This window comes from Furipterus horrens, unplaced genomic scaffold, assembly GCF_987537825.1.
Source record: "Furipterus horrens unplaced genomic scaffold, mFurHor1.1.pri manual_scaffold_12, whole genome shotgun sequence".
In the NCBI taxonomy this organism is placed as follows: Eukaryota; Metazoa; Chordata; class Mammalia; order Chiroptera; family Furipteridae; genus Furipterus; species Furipterus horrens.
In genome coordinates this window covers 34,616,155-34,636,108 of record NW_028327182.1, presented here as the reverse complement: position 1 = coordinate 34,636,108, position 19,954 = coordinate 34,616,155, and the positions used below count along the sequence as shown (strand labels likewise).

At 33.9% G+C, this 19,954-nt stretch overlaps 1 protein-coding gene across 1 annotated transcript in view; it reads right to left on the bottom strand.

Moving 5' to 3' along the window:
• Positions 1–19,954, bottom strand: part of DIAPH3 (diaphanous related formin 3) — a 474,633-nt gene that overhangs the window by 145,276 nt on the left and 309,403 nt on the right. The window contains exon 24 of the mRNA XM_090258348.1: positions 18,328–18,493. Within this exon, the coding sequence (XP_090114474.1) occupies positions 18,328–18,493 (166 nt within the window). The remainder of the gene's footprint in view (positions 1–18,327; positions 18,494–19,954) is intronic.

Genomic DNA, 19,954 nt, shown 5'->3' with positions numbered 1-19,954 from the left:
GTCAAAATTACTTCCTAGGACCTATAAAAATAATGTTTATATTTAGAAATAAGGTCTGAAGTAGTTCTTAAAGCTATTCTGTTTTATGGAAAATGCACTATTGATTTTCATTTAAAAGCCTATCTCATTTAAAACATATCTTATTCTGACATTATAACTACTAGGAGAATTTAGCTGGAAAAATACCAATAGACAGCACAGAAATAGGTATTTAGTCTAAAACTAATATTCCAGTTCAAAATGATTTGGGATTTTCTTTTATTCTAAATGTTGAGAAGCAAAAGTAGCCTAAAATAGAAGAGCTGAATAGTTAGAAAACCACATTATTCTAAAAACAATTGCCTCTTAGTTACTTTAATTCTAAATGCAAAGCCAGAAAATAAAGTTAAGGGTGAGCCATACATAAAGATAATTAGGTATAAGACATTGATTTTTTTAATAAATCCATCTTACTCTTGACCTGGTTTTCTATTCAATTGGCAAATAAATTGCCCTGCCACCAACTACTTTCAGCTGTGCAGCACCGAGTGCAGCTTCCTGGATATAGCCTGCCACATGTTCTTGTCTGAAAGGTCTGTGGGCTTACCAGTCTATACCAGCGAATTCCAGCCAGTGTGCCACAATAATTTTTCAAACATGTGATATCTGACTATTTAGCCAAGGGCCTGACCTCTTTTCCCTTAGACTGTCAAATAAAAACCGACAACAGCCAACACAATAGCTCGCTGGTGTGAACGAATCAAAATTATACCTTTTTTTGTCAGACTGGCAAATAATATATTTTTTTGTGTGCCACAGAATTTTAGTAATTAGTTTATGTGTGCCATGAGATGAAAATGGTTTAAAATCGCTGGTCTATAAGCAATGACTACAGAGGGTCTTCAAACTTCAGTCAGTTTTAACTATTCATTTCAAAGGCATAATCAATAACTTATCTGACTTCCTAAGGCTCACATGTTTTTATGGTGATAGCAGATTCTAGCATATCCACATTAAAAACATATAGGTATGTTAATAACATATTTATACAAAAGTAGATATTAACAAATGTGTGTATTGTGAAAAGAAAATACATGAACTCAAAATTATTTTCCACCTATAACGTTTTCTACATAACTACTATAAGAATTTGCTACATTTAGTTAAAATATACATTATAGCATTATGTAACATATTTTCTCTCAGAGAAACCAAAATAATTCAAAGCCAGTAAATTTAAACGTGTCTGTGTTGTGTGTGTGTGTGTAAAATTTAAAAGTTTAGGAGTGTGTAATCCTCCATAAGTTGTGGTTATCATAAACGTTATCGCTGAGTTTTTTGAAAACTGCATCATCCTTATTACAAACTTCAGTACGTGCTTGTTTTCACTCAACATTGTTTCTAAGATTCATCCATATTTTTATGTATAAGATGTACCTAATTTTCATTGCTTATAATATTAAAGTGTTTTATTATTTCCTCTCTTATCAGTGGAATTTGGGTTTTTTCCAGTTTGGGGCTATGATAAACAATATAGATACAAATATTTTTGTATACATCTACCTCTATACATGTGTAAAAGCTTTTTAATGGTACGTCCTATCAGTTGGTTTAAATCTATTCAGAAACTGGTGATAGCCACTCTTTAAGTGAAAGAGAACAGAACATTTTAGAATGTAACACAAGTAAGGATAAGAAATGTTTACTGATGATTTTCTATTCTCAAAATACATACACATAAAAGTGCTGACTCTCACTGTAAAATTTTACAATGTGGGTTATGGTCAAAAGTTTGAAAACCACTGCTCACTAGGATAGGAGTAAAGTTGATGAATACATAAAAGGAGAAGTTCATCTTTAATCTTACTAGGTGATATCGATGTATTTTCAACATGGTTCTGCCAATGGATATCCCATACCATCAGTGTGGGATTCAGCCCACACACCACCAAACTGTCAACATCAGTCTCCTCTCTACGTGCAGGGATATGATGGTATCCAGTCATGCTTTCAACTTATATTTCCCATTCTGTGAAATGCCATTCATATCTTTTCCATTAGGTTGTTATTAGTCTTATGTTTTATCAGTATATCCTGAATTATAAATGTCATTGTACATTATTTATGTTCTTTCAGTTAACAGAAGTTCTTAAATTTACAATATTTTTCATGTTGCTGGAGCCTTTTATATCTTATTTAAGAAATCCTTCCCTAATTCAAAGACAAAGCTATTCTCCTACATTTCCTTCTTTGTTTTAATGATGCTGTTCTATCCACATTTCAATATGTACTTTATCTGAAATCAATGTTTTTGAATGGTTTGAAGTGGGTATACAATTTACTTTTTTCATATGGAAAACTAGCTGACCCATAACCATTTCACTACTAGCCTTTCCTTCTTGCCCTATTGATCTGCAAAGCCACCTCTTCTAAGTTTCATGCGGCCACAGTGTGTTGATGTTTTAGTCCATTTGGTCACAATATCCATGTTTGCACCAGTAACATGCTGTCTTAATTATCATAGCTCCTGTCTTATCTTATTTCTTTAGAAATCTTCACTGTTCTTGGGATTTTGCTCTGTCATCTATATTTCAAAATGTACTTACAAAAGGTTTCTGAAAGGCCTATTAAGATTTTGAACAGAATTGCTCTGATTCTGTAGATTACTTTACAGAGAACTGATAGCTTTACAGTACTGAGTCTTTATATATTGAATGTCATGTGGCTTTCCATTAACTTGGGTCTTTTTAAGTCTTTGGGAAAAAAAATGCATAATTATTTTTCCATTGAAGTTTTAAGACATTTTGTGTTAGATTTATTCTCCGTTTTCTCAATTGCTCTTGTTAATGGTGAATTTTTAAACACATGGTTTCTAGTATTTTGTAAATAATATACATTTAAATATTCCATTGATAAAATTCCTGATTTCTAATCATTTTCCTGTAGATTCCTGTTTGTATTATTTATAGACAACCAAACGAACAATTTATTTCTTCATTTTCAAGTTTTATACTTTTTATTTCTTTGTTATCTTATTGTACCATACTAGTTAGAAGTTAAATTCCCATTATAGGTTGAGGGTTGTCCTTTTGTCCCTAGTTTCCTACTCAAAGGTAGAATGTTCAACTAGTTTGTTCAACAAGTTTACTGTCTTGTCTTAAAACCTGAACAAGGATTGAACTTTATCAATGTTTTTCTCAATCTACTGTAACTCATAATGTGATAAAGTTATATTAATAAATATTCTATTATAAAATCACACTTTCATTTCTGAGATAAACTCAACTTGGATCTGAAGAATTTATCTTTTGAACATTTGGTCATAATATATTTTTTCACACTCTACTAATTTGTAATAATCATTTCATTAAAATATGGTAAAATATCTGTAAAACTTTCTGGGCCGAATATTTAGTTTGCTGGACGATTTGAAATAAGTCATTAAATTAAAAATTAGTCATAGGCTTATTAAAGCTTTCCAATTTTTTTAAAGTCAATCTCAACTTGTAATTTTCCCCCCGAGGAACTTAACCTAGTTCATCAACCTTTCAATTCTGGCTTACAAATTTTTACAGTATGCTCTTCCCTTTTACTATCTCTGTATCTGTCGTCATATTCCTTGTTACATTCTCAATATTCTTTCCTTTTTCTTGTTTAATCCTTTTAGAAATTTATCCAAGTAACTTGTCTTTTCAAAATAACCACAATTTGGCTTTCAAAAGTTATCTCAAGTCAGTTTTTTCTTCATTTCCCTCCTTTTATATTCTCTAAAATTACATATTTCATTGATGATTTCTGTAGGCAGATGCTTACCTTGTTAATTTTTCGTCTTTCTGACTTTTAAATATAAGCACTAAAGATATAAATTTCTTTATATCACTATTACTATATTCTACAATCTCTGATGTGGGGTATTTTCTATGATTTCTTTCTTGATACCTATACTTCTTAATGTATTTTTAAATTTTTTAAAATAGAGACTTTAATTTCATCCTTCTTAAATTTTTTTTCCTAATTTCATGTTATTGTGGTCAGTAAATAAAGCAATACTTAGAAATTTATCATGATTTCTTTCATGATCTCTAGTACTGTATATGATTAATCTGACAAAAATTCCACTCATGATTGAGAAGAATGTGTTCTTTAATTGCAGAGTTGTGTTTTTTTCAGAGTTGTGTTTTAGATGTTAATCAAATGAAGGCTGTCAATTGGATTGTTTAGACATGTCATGTCTTTAATATTTTCATGACTGACTTACCAATAAGTTAGAGATCTTCGCAGAAGTTTCACAACATAATGCTGACTGTCAATTTATTTGTAGAGTTTATTAATTTTAACATGCTTATTTTGGTGCTATGTTATTATGTACTTGCAAAGTTTAGAACTGTATCCTTCTGGTGAACTATACTTTTTATCTTGAAGTAATATTCTCTTGTCTTAAGTCTATTTTATTTGTTTTTAACATAGTTTTCCTTTTTCTTTTGATTAATATTTTTAATAGTTCTATTACTTTAAACTTTTCCATATCCTTGAATTTATAGGTAGACATCAAACAGCATACAACTAGATTTTGTTTTTTATCCAAAGTTACGTCATTTAAGAAATTTTAGTGTGATTTATATCTTACATTATTCCTTCTATTTGTCCTGCTTTATCTATGCTCCTTTTTTTTGTTTCCTGTTTTTATTTAGTTATGTCTTTCTCATTCCATTTCTCCCCCTAAAGTCTGGAATTTTTACTGGATATGTCTATCCTCTTATAACCTTGTAATTTTATCATACAAATTTATAACCTAACAAGATCTAAAGTTCATATATCATTACCTTCCTCCCTCCCCTTTAATTATACAGAGAACATAAAACACCTGAACTGCAAATCTCTCTTTCAATTTAACAAAGTTGTCCAATAGTCAAGCTCTGTTTCCCCTTTCTACAAAATAAGCTACTCACTGTTTTATTTTATACTTTATTCTTTACACGGCGGCTATGTCTTCTTGCCTTTCAAACCTTTCTTTTTGGAAAAATAAATTGCTGTTGCTTCTTTAAATACATCTTTCAGAACAGGAGTCAGCAAACTACAGTCTTGGTGGGCCAACCTGTTATGGTAAATAGTATTATTATTGGAACACAGACATACCCACTCATATACACACCGCCTATGGCTGCTTTTGCTCTGCTCCTGTTTAGCTAAGTAGTTGCAACAGACACTGTATGACCTGCAAAGCTGAAAGTTTTACTAGCTGTTAAAGAGTTTGCCTATCCCTGCTTTAGAAGATCCTTTAACAGAAGGATATTTGTGGAAAACACCCTCATGTTTATTTCACAAATAGTTTAATTTTGCCCTTGTTTTATAAAGTGCTTTTGCTAGCTAAGTACCCAAATTGGAAGAACCGTTTTCTTCTCAATACTTGTAGATACATCTTTAGGCTTCCATTTTTGCTGATGAGAAATCACTTGCATTGAGGTTGTATCTTTTCTCTTTGGCTGCTTTGAAGATTTTTGTTTTTGGTGTTGTGTTCTACTGTTTCACTACAATATTTTTTCAAGTGAGTTTTATTTTATTTATCTCTCTTGTATAGGTTGTACTTTCAGATTCTTGACGTGGGAAATTTACAGCCATCAGTTTTAATAATGTCTTTCATTCATTCTTTTGAGTTTTTCCTTCTGAGACTTTTGGTATACAGATAGATGGTAGGCCTTCCCATGCAGCCCCCTGTGTTTTTTCACAAGTCTTTCACACTGCTAATCGTATTCTCTCCCTGAATTGCATTCTGGACAATTTCTTGATATCTCTTTTTCAATTCACCATTTCTTTCTTATACTAAGTATAATCACTGAATGTTTAATTTCAACCACCGTGCTTTCGTTTCCTTAAGTTTGGTTTGGTTCTTTGCCAAACCTGCTTGGTCATCTTTGGTAGTCTCATTTGTTTCTCTCGTTAATCTCACCTGTTATTTCCTTAAACATTTCACATATTATTCCATATTGGAGTCTGGCAGGATATGTGTATTGTTTTGTTTTTTGTTTTAATCATGTCACCATACAACCTTTTGTTTCTCTGTGTGTTTGTCGATTAGGGTTAAGTGCTCTTATCTGATTAAACTTAATTTGTGAGAATCTTGAGAACCTAAATTGTAATTGCCTCCTGCACAGAGCTTTGAATTTGCCTCTTTAAATAATCAAGGATCCTTCCTAAACTTAGTTTAGTTTCTTTTTGTCCTAGATTTATCTCCTTTATACCTATGCATAACATGCAAGTTTCAGCTTTGTTCTTCTCTTTAACATGATTTGCCCTGGGAAATTTCCCTAACTTTCTCACAAGACAGTCATGTTTTAAAATAATTTGTTGTATTATGGTGGGATGGGTCTTTAAGAGTCCCTATTACCATACTGTGATAAGTAGTGAGTGCTCAAAAGGGTGTTCTTGTAGAAAGTTGAACATATAGAACTTTCATTTTTAACTACTTTTGTATAATGTGGCAGTTCTTATACACTATATGTTTTTCTGGGTATCTTATGTGTGTGTTTTAGGATCCAAGGGTAAACAGTTTAACACTGGTCAGATATATAAGATCAATCTCAGTCAAGCACTCAAAAAAAATACGTTGAATTGACAATCAAGAATGTCTTCAAAAATACAGTAAGTATATTTCGCTACTATGATTTAAAAAAATCTATATGAGGTTATCATTGCATATTAGAAGGAAAGTACTTTAATGGTTAGGAGGAGGAAAGCTGAAGTCATATTTTCTTTATTTGAATCTTCACCTGGCACAAAATAGTTGAGGCTTGTGTCACAGTTTCCTTTTCTGTAAAATGGACAAAATAGTACTGATTTTATGAAGATAAGAATTAAATGAATTAATACATGTAAATGATTTACAGAACTGCCAACACATAGTAATCCCTGTATAAATGTTATCAATTATCATTTGAATTCCTATTGTATCACTAATTTATATATTTTCCATTATTACTATGATATCACACACAATTACTTATCGAGCAACAAATCAATATAAGCCACTTTCTAGCACGCATCAATCATATGTGTACCTATTATATTGGGGAAATGCCAATTTTTATAGTTCCTGTGAGAATATAAATGTTTTCCATTCTAAGATGTTGGAATGTGATTGTACACTGATTTAATAGAAAGTATTGTTCTTTAAGCATGTATCCAGCACCGCTGGATTACTTGGCAGGGAAGGTAGCAAGGTGAATTAAATATGGAAGGCAAGATGTACTCTTGACCTCAAGATTAGCTTACCTCTAAAGATTTAAATATGTGTATCTATAGAAACATTGTTTTTGATACTTCTAAATCTAATATGCTTTGTGAAATTTTACTCCAGAGAAGAGTAGTTTAATTTCCTGTTTTCTTCCTCTAAAGTATTGCCTGCACTTAAAATTAGATATTCCTGACAAATTAGCTTAAAACACTACCCAATGACACAATCAGTGTTTTATTTTTCCACAACAGTTTAAATATAAAAAATTAGTGTGCATATTGCCTGCTCCTAAAAGCAAACAAACTTAGGAAATTGTCTATCTTCCAAATATGCCAACGTGAAGAATACATTATTTTTATTTTATAACATTGTGATAAAATATAAGAATGAAGTATAAAACACAAGTAGACTTGCAGATTCTCACTTTATGACAGTACTTCATCCCTATCACTGAGTCTCAGCATATTTAAATAGACTTAACTACTCAACATTTTTCAACATGTAATATCCTGTATATCTTTGTAAATTTAAAAACTAGTGAAGATTTTATTATATGAAAAACGTTAAAAATTAATAAATGTTTTCTTGTCCAGAAATATATTTCTTTCAACATTAATGAATATTTAAGATATATATGTAAGCCAGGAATCTCTTTAGTACAGTTTTCACTAAACTCAAAAATCTTTTCTTCATGCCCCAGTTGTTCAATTTTTGCTTCAAGTCTCTAAAATAAGACTAGAGAAACCAAATTTAAATCCACACGCTTTCCAAAGGGATGGATGTGAAAGTAATATGAAAACACAGGCTAATTTTCTCAAAGTAAACAACCATGTCAGAGTTCAACACATTCCCACTAATGCTTTGTTAGGAGTTTACTTCATCTTGCAAAGAGACAATGTTCAACCATACTAAATGACTGCTTTCTAGAAATTCCTGATGATAACATTTTCAGGAAGAAATGGAAAATATTTTTTATAAATGTTAAAAATGTATGCCTGTAGTTCTACACATACTTCTAGACTGCAACATAAAAGAAAATGTTTTTAAAAATTAATACCAGCCACAAAAGTCTTTAAGAATATAAAAAAGCTGATCTACTTGTCAGCTTTCAATAAAAAATATTTTCTTTAATAACTATTGTAAATATAAAATTTCCCTCCACATTCAAATATAGGATTATAAATGATGAATTATAAGTATCTCATGGAAAATAAGTTTATTCTTAGAAATCCCTATTTGCAATAATCACAAGGTAGAGGCTTTAGAAAGAAATACACATGACATAAAAATTAACGAAACTAATGTTTCTGGTATCGCCAAATTCAATAAAAAATGCTATCAGTGAGAATAGGAGAACATGATACACTGGTACAAACAATTAATCATCTTAACATTCAATACCAGGTGTTATTAGTTAAGCATTTTATGACTGTGAAACTTATGAAAATGGGACACTATCCTCTGAGAATGTCCCAAAGGATGTGCAGATGCCGACGATTAAATTGTTTCAGCTTCAAGTCGCTCTTTATTGTACAGTCTCAGATGAAACAACAAATTACTTATTAGCCCATCAGGGACTTAACATTACCAACCCTTCATCACTATGCTATCACTTTGTTTGCAGTTCCTTCACACTTTGTAATATTCTCAAATAAATGAGATATTTCAACCTACTCAGTAACTTCTTTAATAAAGTATGAGATGTTCATAATTAAGGTTTTCCCAAAGTAGAACTTGATTTTCCACTAAATGTGTGCTCTCCCTCTGTGTTCTGAAGTAATATACTATAAAAAATTCTCTTTTACCTTTCAATTGTGAGGTTAAATAAAGATACAGGTAGGTCCAAGATGGCAGCCATGAAGAACAGTGCTTTAAGGTAGCCTTGGTGATAAGGCAGTACTTTTATTTTTATTTTTTTTTAGCTATTGCTAATCACCTCTTCAAAGAAAACATCCAACTAAAGCCCAAAAATATTCCACGCAAATCTGGTAATGTTTAAAACATAAAGGTAGCCTTAAGTCAAGAGTGTTCTCAGTGTTCTCGTTAGCTTGTGCTCTCTCTCACAGTGTAGAATATCAGTATATCTGATATGCAAAGAATATGCTATTTTCTTCAGTTTTGTTGGTGGCATCCTAGTCTAGTGTTTTTGTTTTTTTTTTTCAATTACATGGAGTAATCTACTTCTGATTTTGTATTAGTTACTTAGTTAACTTCTCTTTGTTATCAATATTGCCCTCATACTTGTATTAGAATAATCCAGTTTTACTTTTGCTATATTATTTCAGTGAACAAGCAAAATACTTAAAATATAAAAGGGAAATACAAATTATTATTTATTTAGCCATACAGAACCCTGTCTGTCAAATGCATGCATTATCCCACTAAGTAAGAATAAATTTCATTGCCTAAGAGAAAAATTAAGCCAATTAGTCTAGGTGTGTTTTTATTGTAAAAAGCCTAAAGAATAAAAATTAGAAGAACCTAGCAACTAATTTTCAAGGTTGCATATCCAAAATATTCAGCACCTGGAACTGATCTAATTCCTTAAATAAAGAGATACCAAGGATAAGGAGAAAACAAGATCCTATATTTAGAATATTTATTTTATTCTAGGTTTGGAGCTTTATACCTCTAAGTATGATCTCAGCATAACAATGGTGCCAATAAAGGCAACTTTCAAGTTGTAAACTCACCAAGATAAGCAAGGATAGAAGATATGTCCTGGTCTAATTATAAATGACTCAACATCCAACCACAGACTTCTATATTATTTTCTTTTCTCTGATAACATAACATATAAGTGTCAGAACATGGAGGCAGCTAGAATGCACACCTGGACTTTTGGTATGTGCTAATCAACCTGGCCCTGGACTTAGCCATTCTCAGGCATATGCTGAAGGAAGGACTTGGCAGTTCCCAAAAGATATGTTGATGGACTGAAACCATTCCCAGGGGAAATGGTAATGAACCTAGCGGGATATGTTAACTAACCTGGTGTGTGTGGGGGTGGGGGCGAGCAATCAGATGTAAATGATCTACTGAATATGTTGATAAGCAAACTCATCCTCACCAAAATGTGTGGTTGACAAGTATAAAAAAGGTGCTTGCAGAAGTGCAGGTGGAACTCCTATGGGCCCACGAGGAGGAATGGGGTTCCCCATTCCCCGTTCCCCATTCCCCTTGCTCCTACAGGCCCTTGAGTTGATCCAGGAGATGCCTCTCGCTTACCCCCCTTTTCCCTCAATAAACCCATTGCCTAATCCCACAGTGGTCTCCGGGTGATTTCTCAGAGCAAGGCTGCCCTGACAATAATGAGTCAATCTACAAGAATTAAGGAATACACCGAAAATCCTTAGTTCTTTGGAGTTTCTGTTAGTTATCTAGTTGGTCTATATAGTAGTCCTCAGAAATTACATTTAGAGTTGACAAGCATCAAATTTATGTACTTAAATGATTTGGCAAAATAAGCTTTGTTCTAGGCTGTCCTCTTTATAAAGAAAAATATTATACTAAAACTACCCTCCCTTGGATAAATTCATTTTTTTGTGGGGGCGGGGGGTGGGGGGGGAGCGGCGCAAATCACTACTTTAGCCTGAGTATTCAGTAGAATAAACTGTATTTGATCAACATAGTCAGCAAGATTAAATTAATTATAACTGATTTATATTTGCTCACTACACAATGTTATTTCAATTGTATGAACCCAAAATCAACTTAAAGTCTTTAAACAGCATAAATTACAAACCTTTAACCGTATAAAACATAACTAACAAATTTGAAGAAGTAACCTAAAGACAAAAATATTGATGAAAAATAAAATACTTAATATATCTCCTTGTTGTCAGAACATGGAGGCAGCTAGAATGCACACCTGGACTTTTGGTATATGCTGATCAACCTGGCCCTGGACTTAACCATTCCCAAAGATATGCTGATGGACTTAGCAGTTCCCAAAAAATGTGTTGATGAACTGAAACCATTCCCAGGGGAAAATGGTAACCTGGTGTGTGTATGTGTGTGTGTGGTGGGGGGGGGGGCGGGGGGGGTACGAGCAATCAGATGTAAATGACCTACTGAATATGTTGATAAGCAAACTCACCCTCGCTGAAATGTGTGGGTGACAAATATAAAAAAGGTGCTTGCAGAAGGGCAGGTGGGACTCCTGTGGGCCCACAAGGAGGACTGGGAGTCCCCATTCCCCATTCCCTTTCTCCCCATTCCCCTTACTCCTATGGGCCCTTGAGTTGGTTTGGGAGTTGCCTCTCCCCTTCTACCCCCTGCCCCCTTCCTTTGTTCCCTCAATAAACCAGTTATCTGTTCCCACAGCAGTCTCTGGGCAATTTCTCAGAGCAGGGCTGCCCTGACACTTGTCATAATGTATTGGGAAAGGCAAAAATTACACTACTTCTATTATTTGTAGATATGTAACTTGTTTTGAGGATATATGTAATTATGTCATTTGGTTTTCAAAATGTAACATCCGTAAGAAACACATACTGTTATTAACAGGAAACTGAGGCACAGTAAGGTTAACTAACTTGTCCCTAGTCATATCATGCAGGGTGCTCTGATGCCAGAGCCTGTACCCTCAGCCACTCTGTTTCCAATAATGAGGTAGAGGCAGAACATCTCTATTAAAAACAAGCAAACAAAGAGGATGAGGCTTCTTGGCAGAATTCACAAATCACGTAAGATTTGAAGAAATCAGAATCCTTTCTCTTTCAGAATCTTTCCTCTTTGTCACTGCACATAATTCAGATGGGATGTATATGTGTGGCAAAGTGTAGGGAGGAACAGACTGGATTTCATGGATTAGAAAAGAACTGCAAAGTTTAGCATTTTTATGTATTTAAACCTAGGGGGCAAAAAAGAAAATAAGAGACAATATAAGGCTCCCACTTTTGTATGTACATCAGTAAACCCTTTTAAGGCAGGGATTTCTTTGTGTTACCCTTGAAAGACTAATCCTAAAGTGGGGTATTCAGATATGCAGGGTCTTACAAACTATAAAAATGTCCCATTAATCTTTTTTAGTATTTTAAAACAGAAAAGGTTCATGTGCTCAGAAAAACAGCCACATGAACCAAAAAGTCTGACTTCTTTTATGTAATCACATCAATTCTATTTGGGAGCATATGCAATTATAAACTCAGAGGATCTCCATATCAGTTACATGTCTAATTAAAACATATTCTACATGTCTAATTACATATATTCTTAATATGTATAATTTGATAGAGAAATTTATTTTCAAACATTTTATTTAAAGGGGACAAATAACAAAGGAGTCCTAAGAGGTGAAAGCATTCAGAAGCATTTCTCTAAAATGAGATCGTTAAGCAAAATAAATAAGGTGTCAGATGAAATTTGCTTAAAGAGTTAAGAGTGCTGTTCCACTGTGCTAATAACTCTGGTTAGAGAAAGAGAATAGCAAAAGAACTTTCAATGATAAAAAAGGAAGCATCATTAGGATAAGAAATAAGAGTGGTAAAGACGAAACCATGTAATTCAGGCCTATGTGAGTAAAAGCAGCTAAAGCAATGTTCTCTAATATGGGAAGGGGGACCAGGACATACATTATGCTTGAAGGCCACAGAAACCAATGAGAGACACAAAAATTAGATTCATACTCAAGGTACAGACATCAACATGCTATAACTATTGGGTAAGATAAAGGGAAGGGTTACATAGCAAGATCCAACAGAAACTTTAGTTCACCCTGTAGAAGCATGATATCTCTACTAATAACAGGTGCATTGGTAATGGCATGTAACAACGGGTCTAAAACCAGTCACAAGAAGAAAACAATTATTGTTATGCAACACTATGCAACTAGAGGCACCAACTTCATGGTAAAGCTTGATGCCTCATAGGCCACCAGCCTACATAGTGAGGTCAAGTAGTTCCACCTATTAACTTCAATTTGAACTTTATGCTTCACATAAGTCCTAAAGGAAATAAAAATCCATTACAGAAATGTGCTTGCTAACTCTACCCTTCATCTGAACCCTCACTCCTGCGATTAATCGGTCTTTGATTTTAAAAGAGAACATTTTAGGCTTTGAAATAAAAGCAGACCTGCAAGGATTCTTCTACCATAAATCTATCAATGTAAATAGAAAGTTGTTATATCAAAGAGTGAGGAAATAAAGTCTCCTTGTTCTGATTCCCTTTAGTAAATTATTTAAAAAATATTTAAAAAATTGCATTTTGACTTTTCTTACAAGTGCTCTGAGCTGCAATTTATTGTAAATGTTAAAAAAAAAACCAAAATACAGGCTTTGCACTGGGCAGGTCTTCATTAAAACCCTAACCTCTACCAATACTGCGGGGACTATGCAAACACACTGAGGTCTCCACCCTGCAGTTAAAACTCATGGGTAACACTCTGCACCTCTCAAAAATGGCATGAAGTGCAAGTGTGATACATGTAAAGTACCTAGCACAAGGTCTAGCAAGAAGCAAACACTCAGTCAGTGAATGCTGTTTTAGTTTTGTCCTGGTGAAAGTGGTAATAATAATTTAAAAAGCTAAGTTAAATCACAATGTGAACGTATCCCCTATTTTTGAAAGCTGATTGTTAGTTCTAAATAAAAATCATTTCCTATGAGCATGCTACCTAGAGTAGATTGTTAAAACTATGAGGATGACAAATCAATTTCCACTTGAGAAACTAACTAAAAAAGGGGTTAATTAAAACTGCTGTCAGAATGAATAGCTCCTCTTCAGAGCAAGCTCCACAATCATGAAACTTACCACCACCACAACCCCCCCACCCCGCCCCCGTCTCCCGACCTGTATAGCTTGAGGCTGCAGACTGGAAAAAATATTCCTTTTTTATCTATTATAAAAAGGCTGAGAGAGATAGACAGAGAGACAGACAGAGACAGAGAGACAGAGACAGGCTATATCTATACAAATTAGCTGTGAGATCCTAGTAACACTGGTGAGAGATTGTGTGAAGTAGTCAATTACAGTAAAGCACTTTGAATAAAAGAGAGTCAGTCTTTAATGGCTCAAGTTTAAAATCAGGGGCAATCCTATAAATCCAAGTATTTTTGGATAAATTATTTGCAAGTTAAATTACTATCAAAAGTAAGAATGATCACATTTTGGGGGGAAGGAATTAGGTTTCAACTCAGTCCTGTGAGTCTATTAAATGTAATTCCCATGTATAATAGAAGTTAACAGGTTTCATCCATATATGACATAGACCCTGGAGCCAGACTCCTTTGGTTAACATTGCAGCTCTGTCCCTAGTAACTGTGTAACAAAAGGCAAGTCACAATCTCTCTAAACTCAGTTTTCTCATCTTTAAAATACAGTGCCTGGCACTTGGTCGGCAGTATGGGTTAGCTATTAAAGCATATCATCCATTGTAGATGAGAACATCAGTTACTTAACAAATTTGCCCACTTATTATATTCCATTATTTACATAGACACACAAAGGTAAACAAGACAGACGAAGGTCTTGACTAGGTGAATGATGTGTGAGCAGAGATCAGAAGGTGAGCGCAATGATATAGCCAGGCGAATGTGAACAAGTGAGCCCTCCAGATAGGGTACAGCAAGTAGAGCAGCCTGAACTTGAGAGAAAACATTCCATGAAAAACTGCTCTAGTGGGAGGCAGATGTGGAGGGAAGACGGTGGTTCCCAGCTCCTGACATGTGATAGGAAATGGGCTGCCACTGGGAGGTAAATTTTACTCATTCAGGAGCAGGCGTATACCTACGTGCCAGGGGATGAAGCAACAATGCAAACATATTGTAACACTATTTTCTTAAAAAGAAAGTATACTCTTTGCCAATTATACTAATGTGGCTTTCCAGAACAGACCTTCAACACATTAGTCCCACATCTGTGGCTTATATTTTCAGAGTGGTCACTGAAGTTAACCTCTTTTCCAAAGTTGAATATATGAAATTAAATAGCAACCTAAAATATCAGGTTTTGAAAAAACAGATATTTATCCGTCAATAATTTTTATATTGATATTGGTGTTTTTAAAGACTCAGTGACTAAAATTCAAGCAGTATAACCATATTTGTCAGAAAGAAAGAATAAAATGGACGCAAAATTACACTTCCCATCCAGTCTCCTTTATGCTTATATTTATTCTAAAGAAAAATTTCCTCTCCAAATTAGAGAAAAATGTTTAAAAAAAAATATTTAGCTCTGCTGCTTTTAATTTAATACAGCATGTGTATGAATGTGTGTGTGTGTGATAGCAGCTACTTTTAAGATCCATCTGAAATTGGCAAAGTATAGTTACGACTCAGTTATCCTCTTTAGAACCATTCTTCATTCAGACACTTACTTTCTCCACGTGCCCACCATTTAATAACACAAATACCAAGGTACGGAACGTCCAAAGCCTCTAATCCTACCAGATTTAGAATGATTTGGAATTAGACCTGAATTCAAGTCCCAATTCAACCACCTACTATATGGACTTGGTCTCATTAGGAAACCCTCCAAATGCCCGTGTTCTTGTTTATAAAATAGAGCACAAGGCAGGCAGCATGACCTAGCATCTAGAAGCACCGGCTTTGGAGGAAGACTATACAGGGTCAAATTCTAGTTCTACCATTTTATACCTATGTATAAAATGAGCTAGATATATTCTATTTCTGTGCCTCCGTTTCTTCATTTGCCACAAAGAAATGGTAACAGTGAAAAGATGGAGGATTATTAACACTGGCTGAGATAATATATGTAAGATATTTGGGAAAATGTCTGGTTCACAGAAAATACTCAATATATAATGGATATTATTTAATTTATGCATTTTAAAATTTTATGCATAATTATGCCAGGGATCCCCAAGACAAGCCTCGAGTTTGATAATATTTTGGAAGGACTCACAGAACTCAGAAAAGCTGTTGTATCTACTGTTACAGTTTATTATGGAAAAAGGATAGAGATTAAAATCACACTGTCCTCTCCCAACAGAGTTTGAGTATTCCAGCAATGATGTGTGACAACACAGGAAGCATACCACCAACCAGGGCAGCTCCCCCAAGCCGTGGGGTCAAGAATTTTTATTGGGGAGGTTGGTCACACAGGCATGGGCCTCTGGCATGAATGACCTTAGCTCCTAAGTCTCCAGCGCCCCAAAGAGGACCAAATGACACAGTGCGGCCAGCGCCTCAGGTGAACAAGAACAGCTATTCACCATAAATCGCATGTCCAGCATCAACTATCTAGCTTGGTCCTAGGTGTACAAAGACACCCTTCCTGGGTAGGGTATTCCAAGGACTTAGAAGTGACCTCCGCGGAGTCAGGCAAGGGCCAGAGCTTTCTTTGGAATGCTCAAAGCTTGAGTACCTTGAGTGTGCTGAGGTAACTAACCTTTTACTGTATATTAATTTATTAAGCAATTACCATGTGCCAAAAGCTATGGCAAATACTAAGCATATATTTTCTCATTTAATATTTAAAAACTCTTCTGAGAAAGAAATTAACATTCCCTTTTACAAATATGGAAACTGGGGCTCAGGAAAGTTAGGGTTCCTGATCACTTAACTAGTGTGCAACCCCAACCTAGCTCTTTTGGACTACAAAACCTTTGTGCTTACACTAAGCCACGTTGTCACATAAAACATTATAAAAATTATAATAATTTATCATTTTATATATCACAGAGATAGGCACATCATACATTTAATAATAAAAATCACTTCTGGCATAAAAAATAATTAAAGAATCACTTTGTGGAGAAAATAAAACAGAGCTGTAAGCAAAATGTGTATTTCATGTAGACAAACTATAATTTTCCTTTAAATACTGACTTTTATTCAAAGACTATCTAATCATAACCAAGTGATTATAACCAAGTCCAATCAATTCAGCAATAAAGTTTTCCCGAGATAAAAAAAAAAAAAAAGCTATTCAAAACTTTTGAATGCCCACAAACATTTGCTGAAATAGAGAAATGACTTACCTATCTATTAAGAATAATGTAAGTTTTCTTTGCAGAAATGTATCACCAGTTCCCTACGGAAGCAACAATGCTTCCTCATTTTAATATGTGTGTGGTTCACCCCCACCCCCATCTAATCAGCTAATACTTTTCAAAAGATCTTTTTAATGCCTAAATGAAAGGATTCCACATCAAAGACCTGACCTCCCTATTAAAATATCTAAAGGAAACCCTAGGAATGTAAAATCCATTCAAAGGCAAACTGCAGGTAGCATATTGTACAATACATTAAGAAAAGAAAAGGGGGAAAAATCTTCCTAAGAGCTGCAGAGAATTTGGTAAAATTATACCACAAAAATACAAATCGATCTTAAGTATAATAAAACAAATTCATAGCCAAAAAACTTATTACAAAAGTGCTCTGTAATTACCCAGGAAGGGAGTCTGTATGAAAAACTTCAGAATTTGTCACATTTTCAATCAAAATTTGATTACAGTTTAATGTTGGCAGACCAAAAGGGGAAGAAACTACACATTTTTCAATAGATTTAAAATCTGAAATTTTAAAAGCTAACGTTCAACATCAGAAAAGGTAGGTATTACTTGACAACAGGAGTGAAATGAAATAATGAAGTAAAAGTAGTAATAAATGAGATAGTATTGGGTTGACCAAAATGTTTGTTTGGTTTTCCTGTAAGATGGCTCTAGTAGTGCTTAGTTGTCTCTAACTTCATTCCAGACAATTTTGTTAGACTGTATTGTGACAGCTGTCACATCAGCATGCATTTTTTTTAAAAAGCATATTATGCTTTATCATTCCAAGAAAGGTAAAAACGCAACTGAAATGCAAAAAAAAGATTTCTGCAGTGTGTGGAGAAGGTTCTGTGACTGATCAAACATGTCAAAAGCGGTTTGTGAAGTTTCCTGCTGGAGATTTCTCGCTGGATGATGCTCCACAATTGGTCAGGTAGGCCAGCTGAAGTTGAAAGTGATCAAATTGAGATATTAATTGAGAACAATCAATGTTATACCACGTGGAAGATAGCCAACATACTCGAAATATCCAAATCAATAAAGTTGGTGAAAATGTAAAATGTGTCTTTTATTTTATGGAAAAAACAATAAGGACTTTTTGGCCAACCCAATATAAATACAAATACTTAAAAAAAATAAATCAAAAATTTTAACATACCATGAATGCAGCTCTGAAGTTATTTAAGTCAGTCAAAAAGTCTTCCACAGACACCTTCTTTCCATCAATGGCATAGTACTCCATTATGCTCTGGTACAGCTTTTCCATGTTTTCATATAACTTTGAAAGTTTCTCATATTGTTCCTTTGCACTGATAACAAAGCTGTATATTATAGTTAAGGAATTCTGAAATTTCAAAGTAATGTTTTAGGGAAAAAACCCTTTAAGTCCAATTTTGTAACGTAATTGTTAGCTACTATTACAAATTTCCAAAATGCCAAAATTACCTCTAAAAATTAACCACTCTTATAATTCAATCTATACTGTACTGTGACGGAATCTTAAATTCAATTTCTAATTAGCTCTAGCAAAATTATCAGAAGAGGTAAGTATTTATACATTTAATGTATGTCTTTTACAACTCAATTCAAGGAAAATTTTCTTCCAGTTCGCCTATCTATGTTATACAGATTATGAAATATGATTGAAAATTATAGTTCAGTAGTTGCAATTGAGTACTTTCAATGGTACTGAAATCAATATCATAGGCATTAAGCATAGAGTTAAAGTAGACAACCTGGGGTCAGCTTCTAGCTCCCACACTTGGTAGCACCGTGCCTGTGGGCAAATGCCTTCATCTCTCTGTTCCTAAGTTGCCTCACCTGTAAAATGAAAATAATAATAATAATATTACCTATTCTATAGGGCTGTTGTGAGGGCTAAATGAGCTAATACACAAAAAGTTCTTAGAATATGAATGGCATTTAGAGTACATACAAATACTTGGTATTTTATTGCCCACTAATTCATTTTAAGCTTTGTTTAAGGTTGCAAAGGCAGCCAGAAATAAATTCTAAAGTTACATTTAAAACCTCTTATATTATGTAAGTAAATTCCTGCTTTAAGTTCTCTGGAAAGTTGGTAGTTTCTCCTATGCACTATCTGATTTCGAATTACGATTACACACACGAAGATATTCTTCTCTCACTTAATTATGATAACCCAGTTCAAGGAACCCTGAGACTGAGAAGAGTAAATGTGAATGCGTTGGAGGCATTAGAACACATTTTATAAACAAAACCCAGAATTCATTTGTGGTGGGACATATTGCTGATTCAGTCTGATATAAAATCACCAGTCTGGAAAGATGACTCTTATAGTATCAATCATAATTGTCTATGGTTCCTTTAAATTGGGACATTTAAATAAATGGAACATACAGAATCAAACTTCCTGAAGTCATCTTATCGTCTCTTAACACAAAAGCATAAACAAACATTAACACACTTAAAAAAAAAAAAAGTCAATAATAAAAATAACTAGATTCAGACCAAGAGAAGCAAACCAAAAGTGGAATGTTTATATCTAAAAAGGAAAATTTTCCACTACTTCGAAAAGATACGGTTCCTCTGGTCAGAGCATTCCACATTGGAGGATAAAATAAGGTAACTGATCAGTCCCTTCATGAAAGACCAAGGAAGAAAGAGGTAGCACTGCTGCCAGACAGGTGGTGAATCCAGGAAACACAGAAGAATTCTAGTAATTAGAACTCAACCTCCCAACAAGGAACCACAGCATCCCAGTCAATCGCAATCCACTTGTGGCCATGTTTACCATCAGTCCACAG